This window comes from Scyliorhinus torazame, chromosome 1 (genome assembly GCF_047496885.1).
Source record: "Scyliorhinus torazame isolate Kashiwa2021f chromosome 1, sScyTor2.1, whole genome shotgun sequence".
In the NCBI taxonomy this organism is placed as follows: Eukaryota; Metazoa; Chordata; class Chondrichthyes; order Carcharhiniformes; family Scyliorhinidae; genus Scyliorhinus; species Scyliorhinus torazame.
This window is the reverse complement of record NC_092707.1, coordinates 5,710,836-5,724,506: the sequence shown is the minus strand read 5'-3', so window position 1 is coordinate 5,724,506 and position 13,671 is coordinate 5,710,836. Positions and strand designations below refer to the sequence as shown.

The following is a 13,671-nucleotide window of genomic DNA, read 5'->3' as shown; positions in this document are numbered from 1 at the left end:
GAGCACATATGACAGGAGCAAGGCTGAGCAGGTTCTTCGGAGTGGAGGACAGGTGCGAGAGGTGCTTGGGAAGCCCGGCGAACCACACACACATGTTCTGGTCGTGTCCGGCACTGGATGAGTACAGGAGGGGAGTGGCAAGAGTGATTTCAAAGGTGGTGAAGGTCCGGGTCAAGCCAGGCTGGGGGTTAGCTATATTCGGGGTTGCAGAAGAGCCGGGAGTGCAGGAGGCGAAAGAGACCGATATTCTGGCCTTTGCATCCCTGGTAGCCCGGCGAAGGATCTTACTCATGTGGAAGGAAGCGAAACCCCCCGGCGTGGAGGCCTGGATAAACAATATGGCAGGGTTCATAAAACTGGAACTAATGAAATTTGCGCTGAGAGGATCGGCTCAGGGGTTCTCCAGGCGGTGGCAACCGTTCCTTGACTATCTCGCGGAACGTTAAGGGAAAATAGATCGTCAGCAGCAGCAGCCCAGAGCGGGGGGGGGGGGGGGGGGATTTTTTTTGTCACTTTGTTAGCTCACTATTTATTTAAATAATGGTATTTATCAGCGATTGGGTTATTTTTATGTTGATTTGTAAAGTGGAAAAATTGTGTTTGAAAACTTTAATAAAATATATTTTAAAAAACGAAATGGCTGAAGGCAGTGGATACTGCAAAGGCTATTTTGGCAATGGTCATTAAGACTTGTGCTCCAGAACTTGCCGCGCCCCTAGCCAAGCTGTTCCGGTACAGCTACAACACTGGCATCTACCCAGCAATGTGGAAAATTGTTCAGGTGTGTCCTGTACACAAGAAACAGGACAAATCCAACCCAGCCAATTACTGCCCTTTTGTGAGGGCCACGAAGAATCCAGCACGAGTTTAACGATACAAAGTAATAACATTTATTTACAATAACATATATATATAACAGCAGCAGCAACTTCCTTTGCTGCACACTCCTTCCTGCTGGTTCCAAACTGGCCAGCTTTATTTATACTTGGAGTTTACTAATGGTTTCTCCACTTCCCTCATTGGGGAAGCTCATACTCCCACAGGATTGTGGGATTGTCATTAGTCCCCAGCCAATGGTAAGCAGGCAGGTTATAACATGCCCCATCGGTCTACTCTCCATCATCAGCAAAGTGATGGAAGGGGTCATCAACAGTGCTATCAAGCGGCACTTACTCAGCAATAACCTGCTCACGGACGCTCAGTTTGGGTTCTGTCAGGGTCACTCGGTTCCTGGCCTCATTACAGCCTTGATTCAAACATGAACAGGAGCTGACCTCCAGAGGTGAGGTGAGAGTGACTGTGTTTGATATCAAGGCTGATTTGACCGAGTGTGGCATCAAGGAGCCCGAGCTCAACTGGAGTCAACGGGAATCAGGGGGAAAACTCTCCGCTGGTTAGAGTCATACCCGGCACAAAGGAAGATGGTTGTGGATGCTGAAAGTCAATCATCCAGGACACTGCAGGAGTTCCTCAGGGTAGAGTCCTCGGCCCAACCATCTTCAGCTGCTTCATCAATGACCTCCCTTCCATTATAAGGTCAGAAGTGGGGATGTTCGCTGATGACTGCACAATGTTCAGCACCATTTATGATTCCTCAGATACTTAGGCAGTCTGTGTCCTAATGCAGCGAGACCTGGACAATATCCAGGCTTGCACTGACAAGGGAAGCGGCCTGTAACATTTGTGCCACATAAGTGCAGACAATGACCATCTCCAATAAGAAAGAAACTAACAATCGTCCCATGACATGCAATGGCATTACCGCCACTGAATCCCCCACTATCAACATCCTGGGGGCTACCATTGACCAGAAACTGAACTGGCCAAATGATACTGTGGCTACAAGAGCAGGTCAGAGGCTAGGAATCCTGCGGGGAGTAACTCACCTCCTGACTCCCGAAAGCCTGTCCATCATCTACAAGTCAGGATTGTGATGGAATACTCTCCACTTGTCTGGATGAGTGCAGCTCCGACAACACTCAAGAAGCTCAACACCATCCAGGACAAAGCAGCCCCGCTTGATTAGCACCCAGTCCCCAAACCTACACCTCAGGGACCGCAACAGTTCACAAAGCAGCTCACCACCACCTTCTCAAGGGCACGTAGAGATGGGAAATAGATGCTGGCCTAGCCATTTATTCATGAATGAATTTAAAAAGAAATGTCAATTCTATATATCACCATGGCTACACTGTAAAAGCATTTCAATAGCTGAATTTAATCAAAATCTGGAATTAAAACTCAAATGAAGACCAGGAAAACTGTGCAGATTGTCGTAAATCCCATCAGGTTCACTAATGTCCTGGTGGCGCAGTGGTTAGCACTGCTGCCTCATCGCACTGAGGACCCAGTTTGATCCCAGCCCTGGGTCACTGTCTGTGTGGAGTTTGCACATTCTCCCTGTGTCTCACGAAAAGATGTGCAGGGTAGGTGGATTGGCCACGCTACACTGCCCCTTAATTGGAATTTTTTTTTTTAAAGCTGTAATAATAACTAATGTCCTTTAGGGAAGGAAATCTGCCATCTTTACCTGGTCTGGCCTACATGTGACTCCAGACCAACAGCAATGTGGTTCTCTCTTAACTGCCCCCAGGGATGGGCAATAATTGCTGACCCAGCGACACCCACATCCCATAAATGAATTTAAAAAGTGTTATCGAACCTGGAACAGATCATGTACTGAATGTGAATTCACTACAGTGTTTAAAGAGAGATCTGGTCAAGATGCAGCGAATGGAAGATATTTCATGTTACAGAAGCTGGTGAACTGTCCAGTGCTGGCAGCCAGCAGGGTCTCTGCAGTTTCATTGTTTGGGGAATGGTAACTGTGGCAGTCACCGTGGTGTTCATGTTTTAATTATCTTTGGGATTAGAACAAAGAACAATACAGCACAGGAACAGGCCCTTCGGCCCTCTAATCCTGTACCGGTCATGATACCAACCTTTGCCAAAACCCTCAGCACTTCCTTGTGCCGTATCCCTCTGTACCCATCCTATCCATGTGTTTGTCAAGTTGCCTTTTGAACGCCGTTAATGTATCTGCTTCCCCAACCTCCCCTGGCAACGCGTTCCAGGCCCTCACCACCCTCTGCGTAAAAAACCTGCCTCGCACATCTCCTCTAAACTTTGCCCCACGGACCTTGAACCTATGCCCCCTAGTGACTGACCCCTCCACCCTGGGAAAGAGTGCCTGCCCATCCACTCTATCCATGCCCTTCATAATCTTGTAGACCTCTATCAGGTCGGCCCTCAACCTCAGTCGTTCTAATGGGTAGCATTAGAATTTTCTGCATTTTTTTTTGTTGCATTGGCCACATTTCTTTTGGCATCTTCTCGGAATTTGCGTGACTTAGAACAATGTATTGCTGGATAGGCTGCTCCTGGCCTGTTTCATACTGTCAGGAAAATGAGGCATAATATTGTTATTTTAGTAATATCACTTCCATATTTCTCATGAATTGGAAAATAGGCTGGTGGGAGAGTGGTTGTTGGAATTGGATTAAGAGACAGAGAGACTGGAAGGATCTAAAACCCAATAAGAAGTGACTATGATGTTAATGAACCAAGAGGAATTTCTGTAAGAATTTTCACAAAGCAATAATATAAATAGTTTTGAAATGGCATGTTCAAAAGGAACATATACAAGTTGTAAAAATTGTAAGTAAGAGAGTCAAAGTTAAGGTAAATTTACTTTTTAAAATATAGGAGCTAAAGTAAACAAAGGAGTTTGATCAATTTCGGAGACACTGCATCAAACAATAGAGGATAGAGAGATCGAACAATCGAGGACAGAGAGATCGAATAATAGAGGACGTAGAGATCGAACAATAGAGGATAGAGAGATCGAACAATCGAGGATGAAGAGATCGAACAATAGAGGACAGACAGATCGACCAATCGAGGATAGAGAGATCGAACAATAGAGGACGGAGATCGAACAATAGAGGATAGAGAGATCGAACAATAGAGGACAGTGAGATCGAACAGTAGAGGATAGAGATCGAACAATAGAGGATAGAGAGATCGAACAATTGAGGATAGAGAGATCGAACAATAGAGGACAGAGAGATTGAACAATAGAGGATAGAGAGATTGAACAATAGAGGATAGAGAGATTGAACAATAGAGGACAGAGAGATCGAACAATAGAGGACAGAGAGATCGAACAATAGAGGATAGAGAGATTGAACAATAGAGGACAGAGAGATCAACCAATAGAGCACGGAGAGATCGAACAATAGAGGACTGAGAGATCGAACAATAGAGGACGGAGAGATTGAACAATAGACAGAGAGATCGAACAATAGAGGACAGAGAGATCGAACAATAGAGGACAGAGAGATCGAACAATAGACAGAGAGATCGAACAATAGAGGATAGAGAGATCGAACAATAGAAGACAGAGAGATCGAACAATAGAGGATAGAGAGATCGAACAATATGGACAGAGAGATCGAACAATAGAGGACAGAGAATCGAACAATAGAGAGATCGAACAATAGAGGACGGAGAGAACGAACAATAGACAGAGAGATCGAACAATAGAGGATAGAGAGATCGAACAATAGAGGATAGAGAGATCGAACAATAGAGAGATCGAACAATAGAGGACAGAGAGATCGAACAATAGACAGAGAGATCGAACAATAGAGGATAGAGAGATCGAACAATAGAAGACAGAGAGATCGAACAATAGAGAATAGAGAGATCGAACAATATGGACAGAGAGATCGAACAATAGAGGTCAGAGAGATCGAACAATAGAGGACAGAGAATCGAACAATAGAGAGATCGAACAATAGAGGACAGAGAGATCGAACAATAGAGGATAGAGAGATCGAACAATAGGGGACAGAGAATCGAACAATAGAGAGATCGAACAATAGAGGATAGAGAGATCGAACAATAGAGGACAGAGAGATCGAACAATAGAGGACAAAGAATCAACCAATAGAGATATCGAACAATAGAGGACAGAGAGATCGAACAATAGAGGACAGAGAGATCAAACAATAGAGGACAGAGAGATCGAACAATAGAGGATAGAGAGATCGAACAATAGAGGACAGAGAATCAACCAATAGAGATATCGAACAATAGAGGACAGAGAGATCGAACAATAGAGGACAGAGAGATCGAACAATAGAGGATAGAGAGATCGAACAATAGAGGACAGAGAATCAACCAATAGAGATATCGAACAATAGAGGTCAGAGAGATCGAACAATAGAGGACAGAGAATCAACCAATAGAGATATCGAACAATAGAGGACAGAGAGATCGAACAATAGAGGACAGAGAGATCGAACAATAGAGGATAGAGAGATCGAACAATAGAGGACAGAGAATCAACCAATAGAGATATCGAACAATAGAGGTCAGAGAGATCGAACAACAGAGGACAGAGAATCAACCAATAGAGATATCGAACAATAGAGGACAGAGAGATCGAACAATAGAGGACAGAGAGATCGAACAATAGAGGATAGAGAGATCGAACAATAGAGGATAGAGAATCGAACAATAGAGGACAGAGAATCAAACAATAGAGATATCGAACAATAGAGGACAGAGAGATCGAACAATAGAGGACAGAGAGATCGAACAATAGAGGACGGAGAGATCGAACAATAGAGGATAGAGAGATTGAACAAAAGAGGATAGAGAGATCAATCAGTAGAGGACAGAGAGATTGAACAATAGAGGACGGAGAGATCGAATAATAGAGGATAGAGAGATTGAACAATAGTGGATAGAGAGATCAAGCAATAGAGGACAGAGAGATTGAACAATAGACAGAGAGGTCAAACAATAGAGGACGGAGAGATTGAACAATAGAGGATAGAGAGATTGAACAATAGAGGACGGAGAGATCGAACAATAGAGAGATCGAACAATAGAGGACGGAGAGATTGAACAATAGAGGATAGAGAGATTGAACAATAGAGGACTGACAGATCGAACAATAGAGAGATCGAACAATAGAGGACAGAGCGATCGAACAAGAGAGGACAGAGAGATCGAACAATAGAGGATAGAAAGACCGAACAATAGAGGGCAGAGAGATCGAACAATAGAGGATAGAGAGATTGAACAATAGACAGAGAGATCGAACAATAGAGGACAGAGAGATCGAACAATAGACAGAGAGATCGAACAATAGAGGACAGAGAGATCGAACAATAGAGGACAGAGAGATCGAACAATAGAGGACTGAGAGATCGAACATTAGAGGATAGAGAGATCGAACAATAGAGGATAGAGAGTTCGAACAATAGAGGACAGAGAGATCGAACAATAGAGGTCAGAGAGATCGAACAATAGAGGACAGAGAGATCGAACAATAGAGGATAGAGAGATCGAACAATCGAGGACAGAGAGATCGAACAATAGAGGACAGAGAGATCGAACAATAGAGGACAGAGAGATAGAACAATAGAGGATAGAGAGATCGAACAATAGAGGATAGAAAGATCGAACAATAGAGGACGGAGAGACCGAACAATAGAGGACAGAGAGAACGAACAATAGAGGACAGAGAGATCGAACAATAGAGGACAGAGAGATCGAACAATAGAGGATAGAGAGATCGAACAATAGAGGATAGAAAGATCGAACAATAGAGGACAGAGAGATCGAACAATAGAGGATAGAGAGACCGAACAATAGAGGACAGAGAGATCGAACAATAGAGGACAGAGAGATCGAACAATAGAGGATAGAGAGACCGAACAATAGAGGACAGAGAGATCGAACAATAGAGGACAGAGAGATCGAACAATAGAGGATAGAGAGATTGAACAATAGAGGACGGAGAGATCGAACAATAGAGGACAAAGAGATCAAAAGGAAAGGAATAAATTTAAGAAAACACTGTAGTCTGTGTGAGTGGCTATCATGCTTAGATCTCCCAGAAGACAACACGGTAGCTGGTCAGATTTCCCACAAGACAGTGTGGACAAGGCCAGACCTGGGGAACCAGCCTCAGAGGACATCCCAAGAGCAAAAGGGCACTGTGTGGTAGAATTACTGGAACTCCATGTAGCGATCTCTGTATGTAGTAATACATGATCAGACTATGTTAAGCCAGTACAGGCAATTGAACACTAGATGGCCGCACTATCAGGTCCTATAAAAAGCTTTTTCTGCTCTATCCTGGAGGAGTGTGTGTCAGGAGTAGAGTACAGAAGAGAGACAGCTAGAGAGAAGAAGTGAATAAATATCAGTGTATAGCATTATCTTATTCAATAGTCATCTACAGTTATTTGTTTGTTTACTAGTTCAATATTAAGTAAAAAGAACTCACAAGATTATTTTATATTACTCATTAAATTACTTTATAATCACTGGAAGACCACGTCTATATTTCACCAACTCGGCTGAACAAAAAGAGTAACATATATTGTAATATAACACTCCATAGATGTAAGAATCTATAAGGATTGATGCCAAGCAGAAAAGGAAAGGTTAGCTCTGAGGGTAGTTAGTTTGTTAAGATCTTTTGGAACTGATTTAAAGTATTGCTTACTGTGTGAAGCCATTCTTGTGTTTAAATGTAGTTCTTTTTCAATTTTAATTTTTTTAATAAACTTTTACTTTAGTATAAAATCATCACAATTGGTCAGAGACATAATGTCCTATTTTCAGAAGACCTCCTCATAATACACAAATTGGAAAAAACATTTTGGCAGCTGTTTCCTTTTGGGATTTGGGCAGCTTGGCATTTGCCATTAGCCGTGCCTTTCCAATGTGTCTTCACCATTAAAATGATGCAGAACCACTTCCTGAGCACAGTACAGGACAAAAGCGGTTGAAAGGAATTTGATGCCAATACACTTTCACCATCAGGCACAGAATGTAGAAAGAAACTGTCAGCAGGCAATCTTTCAGCTTCACTGTAACAAACAGAGGGGAGCGGATCAGTCAAACTACCCACCGTCCAAGTTGGGGATAACTGTCTTCCTCAAAGCCAGCACCAGTCCCAGGGGGGAACCAAACAGAAAGAAGTCAGTCACTTCAAACTCAAACTTTCCGGGGCTTATTCCATCCAGCATGGTCGAACTGCTAGATCGCCTGGACCCAGGATCATTCCTTAATACACTAGAATGTAAACTAAAAGACAAAACATGAATATCAGATTACAACTCATTCTAAAATTACATTTCTTATAAAAACTTTACATTTCAGCTTGCTCAGCAACCTGCTACCTTATTAAAGGAAATGCTTGTTTTAAGGAAACCGCAACAGACCACACTGCTGGAAGCAGTGCTGAGAAATCAGGGCCATTCTGCCCTTTAATAAATGCTGCCCCCCACCCTTGGTTCAGCAACACCAGTAACAGCAGCAAAAGATTTGGCCAAGTGGAACCAAATGAGAAAAACCTCACAGATCAAAATAAACCACAAAGCAGAAGTGCTTTTGTTACCTGTGAACTGAGGTCAAATCTGAATCAGGCAAAATCTAATGAAAAATTAAAAGGTGAGGATCTCTGTCTTTAACTCAGTTCCATGTGTTGGACCTGAAGACAGCACCGTGCTGCAAAACCTTGTGTTACAGAATAGTAGGGAACCGAACTGACCTAAAACAGCAGCACGATAGCATTGTGGATAGCACAATTGCTTCACAGCTCCAGGGTCCCAGGTTCGATTCCGGCTTGGGTCACTGTCTGTGCGGAGTCTGCACATCCTCCCCGTGTGTGCGTGGGTTTCCTCCGGGTGCTCCGGTTTCCTCCCACAGTCCAATGATGTGCGGGTTAGGTGGATTGGCCATGATGAATTGCCCTTAGTGTCCAAAATTGCCCTTAGTGTTGGGTGGGGTTACTGGGTTATGGGGATACGGTGGAGGTGTTGACTTTGGGTAGGGTGCTCTTTCCAAGAGCCGGTGCAGACTCGATGGGCTGAATGGCCTCCTTCTGCACTGTAAATTCTATGATAATCTATGAAAACTTCAATTTTCAATGCATAAGGACTAGCACAAAATTATTTTGTTTGTACTTCTCAAAGGTGGTGAAGTTTAGAACCTTTAATCCAGCATCAATGCGCAAAACTGTTATCTATTGAAGCTATTATTTTATAATTCTAGTGCATATAAAAACGCATTTATAAAAGCAAAGCATCTTAATAACCATTCTACTGTACATAAATCAGCAGTAATGTCTATTTTTGTCCTGTCCTAGATCAATGTTTAAGATGCCGTATAAATGAAAATTATTATTTTATAATACATGAAACTTCAGTGCCCTGACTGAATTCATCGTCCATTCCTTAGTTATCTTTGAACTTGACTATTCCAATGCTCGCTCGTTGGCCTCTCATATTTCACCGTAAATGAGCTTCCCTTGCTGTAACTTGCTCCATCAGCCCTGTGCTTGCTGACCTTGGCTCACGGTGCAGCAATGCCTCGATTTGACACTTCTTATCCTAGATTTGAAATCCCTCCATTATCTTGTCCCGTCCTATCTTTGTAAGCTTTTCCATCCCTAGACATCTCTGAGATATCTATGCTCCTTCAATTCGGAATCCTTCATTTGCCAAGTGCTAAAGCTCTTGAATTCCCTCCATAAATCTCTGCCTTTCTAGCTATGGGGGCACAGTAGCTTCACAGGTTCGATTCCGGCTTGGGTCACTGTCTGTGCGGAGTCTGCACGTTCTCCCCGTGTCTGCGTGGGTTTCCTCCGGGTGTTCCGGTTTCTTCCCACAAGTCCCGAAAGACGTGCTGTTAGGTGAATTGGACATTCTGAATTCTCCCTCCGTGTACCCGAACAGGCGCCGGAAAATGGCAACTAGGGGATTTTCACAGTAACTTCATTGCAGCGTTGATGTAAGCCTACTTGTGACAATAATAAAGATTATTATTATTTCTCTTTCATCCTTTAAAACATTCCTTAAAACCAACCGTTTTGACCAAGTTTTTATTCATGTGAGTTTATTTATCATCAGGACGGGAGCACCATGGTAAGGTGAGCCCCTGCTCCTAATGTTTGTATTCTTGTTCACCAGAGGGCAGTGGAAAATGTTCAAGGTTGAGTTTGACAGATGTTTGAGCAAGAGTTTAGTGGGGGGCAGACAGGAGAGTAGAGTTGAGATCACAATAGACACATCTTAAATATAACTGAGAAAGTGCTCAAATTTCTTGATGTGTGAATATGTGTCTATTTTGTTTATTAACACCCCTGTGAAGCACCTTGAAAGGTTTTACTGTCAAACGTGCTATATGAATGCAAGTCATTGTTGTTCAGCCAATATCTTGTGCGGTAGGGTTGGAAAGTAAATTGGTTAATCTGAACAGATACTTTGCCGAGGGGTTTAGTACATTTTCCCATTTTATTTTCCTCTTTAGATGGATAAGGAACTGGCTGGGCAACAGGAGACAGAGAGTAGTGGTGGAAGGGAGTGTCTCAAAATGGAGAAAGGTGACTAGTGGTGTTCCACAGGGATCCGTGCTCGGACCACTGTTGTTTGTGATATACATAAATGATCTGGACGAAGGTATAGGTGGTATGATTAGCAAGTTTGCAGATAACACTAAGATTGGTGGAGTTGCAGATAGCAAGGAGGACTGTCAGAGAATACAGCAAAATATAGATAGATTGGAGAGTTGGGCAGGGAAATGGCAGATGGAGTTCAATCCAGGCAAATGCGAGGTGATGCATTTTGGAAGATCTAATTCAAGAGCGGACTATACGGTCAATGGAAGAGTCCTGGGGGAAATTGATGTACAGAGAGATCTGGGAGTTCAGATCCATTGTACCCTGAAGGTGGCAACGCAGGTCGATAGAGTGGTCAAGAAGGCATACAGCATGCTTTCCTTCATCGGACGGGGTATTGAGTACAAGAGTTAGCAGGTCATGTTACAGTTGTATAGGACTTTGGTTAGGCCACATTTGGAATACTGCGTGCAGTTCTGGTCGCCACATTACCAGAAGGATATGGATGTTTTCGAGAGGGTGCAGAGGAGGTTCACCAGGATGTTGCCTGGTATGGAGGGTGCTAGCTATAAAGAAAGGTTGAGTAGATTAGGATTGTTTTTGTTGGAAAGACGGAGGTTGAAGGGGGGGGGACCTGATTGAGGTCTACAAAATTATGAGAGGTATGGACAGGGTGGATAGCAACAAGCTTTTTCCAAGAGTGGGGGTGTCAATTACAAGGGGTCACGATTTCAAGGTGAGAGGGGGAAAGTTTAAGGGAGATGTGCGTGGAAAGTTGTTTACGCAGAGGGTGGTGGGTGCCTGGAACGCTTTGCCAGCGGAGGTGGTAGAGGCGGGCACGATAGCATCATTCAAGATGCATCTAGACAGATATATGAACGGGCGGGGAACAGAGGGAAGTAGATCCTTGGAAAATAGAAGACAGGTTTAGATAAAGGATCTGGATCGGCGCAGGCTGGGAGGGCCGAAGGGCCTGTTCCTGTGCTGTAATTTTCTTTGTTCTTTGTTCTTTATATTCGATGGGGTAAACTGAGCTCTGCTGTTCTGTGGAATCTTTTCATTAGGGGAGTTTGAGTTACCGAGGAAATAACAATTTCTCACCATCAATCCAGATTGCCTGGGGGAGGGGGTCATGATTCCCCAATCAGTTAGAGCCCAGCCATGGGGTTTTGTGCTATTATTTCTATTTTGTTACTTCTTGTCACCTGTCTTCAGTCTTTCAGTTTAGCCAGCAAGTCTGTGCACTTCCCGGTTCAGGTTCTGGACAAGGTAAATTAGTGATTTCCCAGTTTCATTTGTTCCTGCCAAATTGGTCAAATCTCAACACTCCTGTCCACCAAGCTAAACTCCACACAGAAATCATAGCGACATAAGAAATAAGAGGATGACTTGGCCATAAGGTTGTTCAATGGGCTCCAACATTCAATAATATATGGCTGAACTTCACTTTCTGACACTATCCTCATAATCTTTGATTCCCTCCCTTTAGTCCAAACATGAACTCCAGGGGGGGGGGGGGGGGGGGGGGGTGACTGTACTTTACATCTAGGCAGCATCTGGCCAAGCATCTGGCACAAGTCAGGAAGGTGATGAAATACTCTCCACTTTCCTGGGTGAATGCGGTTCTGACAACAAACAAGAAGCTCAACACCATCCAGGGCAAAACGGTCCTTGTGTTGGCAATCCATCTACCACCTTCAACACCCATGCTCTTCATGACCAATGTTCAGTGACAGCCGCATGTACCATCTACACTGCAAAACTAACCAAGGCTCCTTAGACAGCACCTTCCAAATCCAAGACTGCTGCCATCTAGAATGACAAGTACAGCAGATACCCGAGAACTCCACCACCTGGAGGTTCCCCTCCAAGTCACTCACCACCCTGACTTGGAAATATATCACTGCTCCTTCACTGTCGCTGGGGCAACATCCTGGAACTCCCTCTCCACCTACACCACATGGACTGCAGTGATTCAAGAAGGCAGCTCACCACCACTTTCTCAAGGGAAATTAGGGTTGGACAATAAATACTGGCACAGCCAACAATGCCCACATTCCATAAAAGAATAAAGGGTACTCAAATATCTATCAATCTCAGTTTGGAATATACTCAACAACTGAGCAGCCAGTGCACTCTACGATAAAGAAATATCAGAATCCACAACCCGTTGAATGAAGAAATGTCTCCTAATCTCAGTCCTATATATCTGACTCCATGCTCTAAGATTGTGAGCCCTATTATAGATTCTCCAGTGGGGGGAAACATCCTTCTGGCATCTACCCTGTCCACCAATTTCGAGTTGGATACATTTCAATAACATTATTTCGCATTCATCTAAACTCTAGAGAATATAAGAACTAGGAGCAGGAGTAGGCCATCTGGCCCCTCGAGCCTGCTCCACCATTCAATGAGATCATGGCTGATCTTTTGTGGACTCAGCTCCACTTTCCGGCCCGAACACCATAACCCTTAATCCCTTTATTCTTCAAAAAACTATCTATCTTTATCTTAAAAACATTTAATGAAGGAGCCTCTACTGCTTCACTGGGCAAGGAATTCCATAGATTCACAACCCTTTGGGTGAAGAAGTTCCTCCTAAACTCAGTCCTAAATCCTCTTCCCCTTATTTTGAGGCTATGCCCCCTAGTTCTGCTTTTACCCGCCAGTGGAAACAACCTGCCCGCATCTATCCTATCTATTCCCTTCATAATCTTATATGTTTCTATAAGATCCCCCCTCATCCTTCTAAATTCCAACGAGTACAGTCCCAGTCTACTCAACCTCTCCTCATAATCCAACCCCTTCAGCTCTGGGATTAACCTAGTGAATCTCCTTTGCACGCCCTCCAGTGCCAGTACGTCCTTTCTCAAGTAAGGAGACCAAAACTGAACACAATACTCCAGGTGTGGCCTCACTAACACCTTATACAATTGCAGCATAACCTCCCTAGTCTTAAACTCCATCCCTCTAGCAATGAAGCACAAAATTCCATTTGCCTTCTTAATCACCTGTTGCACCTGAAAACCAACTTTCTGCGACTCATGCACTAGCACACCCAGGTCTCTCTGCACAGCAGCATGTTTTAATATTTTATCATTTAAATAATAATCCCTTTTGCTGTTATTCCTACCAAAATGGATAACCTCACATTTGTCAACATTGTATTCCATCTGCCAGACCCTAGCCCATTCACTTAGCCTATCCAAATCCCTCTGCAGACTTCCAGTATCCTCTGCACTTTT

General features: G+C 43.6%; 1 protein-coding gene across 10 annotated transcripts in view; it reads right to left on the bottom strand.

The window, feature by feature from the left end:
- The window catches only part of pitpnm2 (phosphatidylinositol transfer protein, membrane-associated 2), a 764,809-nt gene that overhangs the window by 62,127 nt on the left and 689,011 nt on the right, over positions 1 to 13,671 (bottom strand). For all 10 annotated transcript variants that reach the window (XM_072515369.1, XM_072515519.1, XM_072515564.1 and 7 more), the window contains one exon: positions 7,937 to 8,112. In XM_072515369.1, coding sequence (XP_072371470.1) covers positions 7,937 to 8,112 — 176 coding nt within the window. The remainder of the gene's footprint in view (positions 1 to 7,936; positions 8,113 to 13,671) is intronic.